The sequence below is a fragment of the Sus scrofa genome, chromosome 10 (genome assembly GCF_000003025.6).
Source record: "Sus scrofa isolate TJ Tabasco breed Duroc chromosome 10, Sscrofa11.1, whole genome shotgun sequence".
NCBI lineage: Eukaryota > Metazoa > Chordata > Mammalia > Artiodactyla > Suidae > Sus > Sus scrofa.
This window is the reverse complement of record NC_010452.4, coordinates 15354996-15361226: the sequence shown is the minus strand read 5'-3', so window position 1 is coordinate 15361226 and position 6231 is coordinate 15354996. Positions and strand designations below refer to the sequence as shown.

The following is a 6231-nucleotide window of genomic DNA, read 5'->3' as shown; positions in this document are numbered from 1 at the left end:
GGAAATCCCCAGACTAGGGGTTGAATAGGATCCGTAGCTGCCAGCCTACACCACAGCTACAACAACGTGGGATCCAAGCCATGTCTGCAACCTATACCACAGGTCAGGGCCACGCCGGATCCTTGGGGGCCAGGGATCGAAGCTGCATCTTCATGGTTACTAGTTGGGTTCGTTACTACAGAGCCGCAAGGGGAACACCTCAGCTCTAATTTTTAATTGTACAAGTCACCGTGGTCACCTCCAATGGTGGTGCTCTTTCTCTAGTTTTCTGATCCCCCAAGAAGAGCTTAAGGGAGCAGTATTTCCAAATTCTTGTTCATTGGATAAGCTTGCACTCTTTATACTTGAAAGTCAATTTTGTTGAATATAAAACCCTTGGCTTTCATTTTCCCTCGAGTATCTTTAACACGTGACTCAGTTTTCTTGAGGCATAAGGAATAATTGCAGAAGTCTGAAGATCGCCTGCTTCTTCTCAGGTCACTTGCTGTTCTTGCTCACCCAGAGGATTTTTGCTTTCCTTAAAATAACATTTCGTCACCTATGTCTTGGTGTTGGCTGTTTTGGATCAATAATCTCAGGTATAAGAGTGCATTTTAAAAATATTGCTTCAAATCTTTTAAAAATTAGTTTCTCTGAAATCATAGGGTTGCTTTTTTTTTTTTTTTTCCTTCAGAGACTCCTATTATGTGTATACTGGACCTTCTGCCCCATCCTCAATATCTGTCACTTCCTAATGTTTTAAAGTCTTTTTCCATTTTGTTTTGGTTTTTAACCTATTTAAAGCCATATCTATTTGTATGTTTATTTGCTTGTGTCCCTCCTAGTTTAGCCTTCATTTCCAAAATCTTTTACTTCTGATGCTTTCTTCGGTTTACTTTTTTCCCCGAGTTTTTTCCAATTCTAAATTTCCTTTGTATCCTAAACCACTTTCTTAATAACTTTTAGTACATTTTGAAAGATTGTTCTTGATCTGCTGTGGGACCTGCTAGTAGATTTTCGTTATGTGTAAAAATGTTATTCTGCTCTTGATTCTTTTTAAAATTAACTTCTGTAAGAGGTTGATCTAAATATTTTCTGTGGCTTCTTTTTAAGTAAAATTAATTTTCTTAAACTTTGGTTTTTGGGCGTTTCTCAAACCTCAGCTATTTTACTTTTCGGTGTTCAAATACAGTATTGTGCTGAGATTTCTTAGTCTACTATTCCTCCCTCTGCTAGTATTTAACTTTATTTTCTTTTGTGTCTATTGGCTTGTTTCTGCTCAATTTTGGTTTTACTCCTAGCAGCTTCTCTTCTGTGGGGCACTTTGTCCCCCTAGAAGCGAGCCTTGACAAATTTGGCAAATCATTTCAAAAGTTCATATAGACTACATGGCTTGATTATTTTTTAAATACGTCACATTTATTTATTTAATTCATTTATTTATTTAATTTTTTTTTTAGGAAGGACTGCACCTTCGGTATATGGAATTCCCAGGCTAGAGGTCTAATTGGAGCTGCAACTGCTAGCCTACGCCAGGGCCACAGCAACGCCAGATCTGAGCCGTGTCTGCAACCTACACCGCAGCTCACGGCAACACCGGATCCTTAACCCACGAGTGGGGTCAGGGATTGAACCCACATCGTCATGGATGCTAGTCAGGTTCTTAATCCACTGAGCCACAAGGGGAACTCCTGGATTACCCTGCTTTAGTCCTTCGGCATTCCTGCAGGCCTCTTGCACTCACATACCACCTGAATGCTCAAAGCCTCTCTCAGTTTCCAATGCTGTTTGCAACTCATCTGCTATGTGTTCCAACACTTATTCTGCACAAGTTCTGTTCTCAGGCATTAGATGCCCTTTCATCATCCTCTTTTTCTCCCAAATAGATGCCAGTACCACCTTGCCGTCTTGTGGCCAATGGTGACCGGTATCATCCATTTATATTTTGAGATTTAAGTATACGATGTCATTTAAATTTACTGTAATGTTGTTCATTAATATTTTAACAATGCTGTCGAGTTGCTGTTATGTGGGGTTTCGGAGACTGAAAAAACGATAATGCTGCTGCCATCTTCCCTTTCTTAATTTGTTTTAAATAGGAAAACAGTCGCAGAATATTCAAACTTGCGTTTGTTCTTTGGGTTTGGTCTTTTCACAATTTTTTTTTTTTTCAAAAATTGTCTCCTTTCAAAATTTCTATGCTGTTTCTTATGTTTTTTGTTCCACGCTGACCTTGTGATCCAGGAGTCTCATTTAAAAATTGAAACGCTCTGTCCCTTTCCTTTACTCTCTATTATATCAGATACTTTTATAATTCCTTTACTTCCTGTCAGATTGTCCCTTACTTTCGATCTTCACTTGCATAGTTGGCTCCTTCCAAGAATCTGCCTATTTCTCTACAGGGTAAGCACACATCATAGACCCTGCAGCTTTATATCACAGCTGGGACCTAGTTTTAAATATATATTAAGGAATTTTTAGCCTACACTTTTAAAAAAGACATATAAGAAAAACAGGCTATTTTGAAGATTAATAATATAAATTACATAAGAAGTAGTTCCTTTCACATAAGGATGAAAGCAATTTTCCTTTACTGTCAATCTATAACTCAGCCAAACTCTTGAGGGAAAACAGAGTACCGTCCCATTTATGCAATGACCTTTAACCCTTCCAATTACCCCTCCCACACCAGCAATCCTACTTCCAATTCAACTCAGAGAGATAGACAGGAAAGGTGGGTGGAAAAAAATTACAGCTTGGAGAAATATGGGAATTTCCCCTAAGATCAAAGGATCACCAAATTGTGGTCTTCCATTTTCCGTCCTTGTATTTGACAACCTCCCAGAAATGTTTAGATTTTTAAGTTCCCAGGAACTTGCCCAATTAATATTAAAACTTCCCCAAACTGTCGAAGCCAAAATTATTTCTCTAGTTGGCTTCTTATGGAAATATAAAAAGCTGAAAAAATTCAGTTAACACAGTTAATATACAAAATGCCTCTATTTTAAAAATGGTGTGGCTGTTCCCGATGTGGCACAGCAGAAATAAATCCGACTAATAACCATGAAGTTGTGGGTTCGATCCCTGGGCTTGATAAGTGGGTTACGGATCCTGCAGTGCTTGTGGCTGTGGTGTAGGCCAGCAACTGTAACTCCAATTTGACCCTTAGCCTGGGAACCTCTATATGCTGTGGGTGTGGCTTAAAAAAATAAAAATAAAAAAATAAAAATGGTGTGGATCTAAGAATAAATCATCAGACTGATATTATCTCACACCCAAATAGGACTTCAAGTGATAGGAGTCTCTTGCAGGTAAGAGTCTTCCCAGGTGCCTGTGTTTACTGGAATATTGCTCTCTGAACACGCTTGCATTCGGAATTGTTAAATATATCGTCTTCTGCTTCTGGAGTTAGCTGGATGTTATCTTTGACAGGAAACAGGGGATCTGGCTTCTTACAAGAAGGAAGCTTCTCAGAATCTCTGCAAGATATAATACAATAAAATGAATTTGGCGTTTTAGGGCAGGGGTGATTAGAGAATAACCGAACTGGACAAACAGAGGTATATGAAGAGGATAAGACTCTTTACTGTATAATTTGTCTCGATGTCACCATAGGACATATTCAGGCTCTCCTCTGAGTATGCCCGATAAAATTTGAGTTTTGCTTCTTGGTACCCATTCCTACTTCCTAAATCACCTTCCAAACCACTACTAAATATATACTAGCTAAGGCAGAATGATTGCAATAAATAAAACTTTAGTTCTTTTCTTCCCAGGGACCTTCTCCAGTCTGGCTGGGAACCAGCAAGAGTAAAGCATGAACGAATGCTTAAGCCTTTTCTTTGACCTCCTCCCTCCTCCAACTTTTGGGAGGGAGCTCTGTGTCTATAAAAATTAATCCTATTGTGAAGATAATGTTATCCTAATGCCTGTCGACAGAAATTCAACGTGATTTAAATGTCTAAAAGGCACTTAATACTGCCGCATGTTTGATTTCCCTCTAGCAGCAGTTCTCAAATTATGATCCACAGACCCCTAAACATTCCCAAGACCCCTTCAGGGGGTTTGTAAGATCAAAACTATTTTCCCAATAATATTTTGACTTTATCTGCCTTTCCTACTGTGCTGACAATGGTACTGATAATCCAAAAGCAGAACTGAGTAAAGCTGCTGGCAACTTAGCATGAATCAATACAGTAGCAACGTATAGGAAATAGCAATAGTACGTTAAAAGAGTCAGTCTCACTAAAGAACACTCTTCTTCTTTTTTTTTTTTAGGGCTCCACCCGCAGCATATGGAGATTCCCAGGTCAGGGGTCACATTGGAGCTGTAGCTCCAGCCTACACCACAGCCACAGCAACGTGGGATCGGAGCCAAGTCTGTGACTGACACCACAGCTCATGGCAATGCCGGATCCTTAACCCACTGAGCAAAGCCAGGGATTGAACCCGAGTCCTCATGGATGCTAGTCGGGTTCGCCAACTGCTGAGCCACAAACTCCAAGAACACTCTTGATGAAGAAGAAAAAATTATTAACTTCATCAAATCTCAACCCTCTCAATTTCTTAACATTCTGTGACAAAATGGGAAACCAAGAGAAGGCACTTTTGTTGCATAATGAAGTATGATGGTTATCTCAAGTAAAAGCGTGTGTTGTTCAAATTTAGGTATTTGGCAAAGGGCTTCTCTAAAAGGAACAAAGACAGACTAAGGGGAAAAAACCTAACAGGATATGTTGGCAATGACAAAATTCAACTTTTCAAGTGAAAATTAAAATCTTGGAAAACTTTTATCTGTCACTTGACAGGTTCCCAATGCTTAAAGGCTTCGCTGATAAGATTGTGATGACTGTGATTTTTTTAGTATAATGATGTGTCAACAACTGGAAGATAAGAAGAACTCTCTAAACCCACATTTTCCAAATGATCAATGCCAATGTGATAAGATCATGCATGAGTAACAGAGGCACTGGAAGTGCAAAAGGGACCCACAGGCTGTAATGTCACAGTGCTGGAAAAGTCAACTGAGGTGGTTCTATATATATAATATATGTGTATATATATGTATATATATGTATATATGTATGTATGTATATATATGTATGTGTATATATGTATGTATATATGTATGTATATATGTATGTATATATATGTATGTATATATATGTATGTATATATGTATGTATGTATGTATGTATGTATATATATACATGTATGTATATATATATTTTTTTTTTTGGTCTTTTGTCTTTTTAGGGCTGCACCTGCGGCATATGGAGGTTCCCAGGCTAGGGGTCCAATCGGAGCTGAAGCCACTGGCCAACACCACAGGCACAGCAACTCAGGACCTAAGCCTGCCTGCGACCTACATCACAGCTCATGGCAACGCCAGATCCTTAACCCACTGAGCAAAGCCAGGGATTGAACCCGCGTCCTCACGGATGCTAGTCGGATTCGTTAACCACTGAGCCACGACAGGAACTCCATGGTTCTACATTCTACATTAAAATTAGCTTTGAAGAAACTATCACTTGTTGAATTTTGGTGTAATATAAAAATTACAATAAAAATGCTATTAAAATATATATTTTACAACCACAAACATGTGTGGGGCCAGACTTTCTTCATGTAATTTAACAAAGCAACATTTCGTAACACATCAAACACAGAAGCAGATTTAAGAATCCAGCTCAGTTCTATTAAATCAGACAGCAAAGATGGGCAAAAATGCAAAACAATGTCATTCTTTTCATTGTTTTGGTTTTGAAATACAGCAATTTTTTCATTTTTTTTTTTTTTGTCTTTTCTAGGGCCGCACTTGTGGCATACGGAGGTTGCTAGACTAGGGGTTTTTCAATTGGAGCTGTGGCTGCTGGCGTAGGCCAGCAGCCACAGCAACTCGGGATCTGAGCCGTGTCTGCTACGTACACCACAGCTCACGGCAACGCCAGATCCTTAACCCACTGAGCAAGGCCAGGGATTGAACCTGAAATCTCATGGATTCTAATCGGATTTGTTAACCACTGAGCCACAAAGGGAACTCCGAAAAACTGCAAGTTTTGTAAAAATACACTATCGATTTAAGATATAATAAGTTCATTATTGTTATTTAAAAATAAATATTTTAAATGTCCATTTTAATTTCTAAGATTCTTAAATGTTGACAGATAAAACACATATACACCAAAGTCCTTCAGAGCCCTCAATAATGAACTTAAGACTGTAAAGGGTTCCTAAAGGCAAAAAGTTTGA

General features: G+C 38.7%; 1 protein-coding gene across 3 annotated transcripts in view; it reads right to left on the bottom strand.

Annotated features, from left to right (window-relative positions):
• EXO1 (exonuclease 1) overlaps positions 634–6231 on the bottom strand; it is a 43039-nt gene continuing 37441 nt past the window's right edge. For 2 of the 3 annotated variants that reach the window (XM_003130555.6, XM_021064446.1), the window contains exon 15: positions 647–3458. In XM_003130555.6, coding sequence (XP_003130603.4) covers positions 3317–3458 — 142 coding nt within the window. In that variant the 3' untranslated portion in view covers positions 647–3316. Of the gene's footprint in view, positions 3459–6231 lie in introns of all 3 variants that reach the window. The other variant, XM_021064445.1, reaches the window with a different exon arrangement.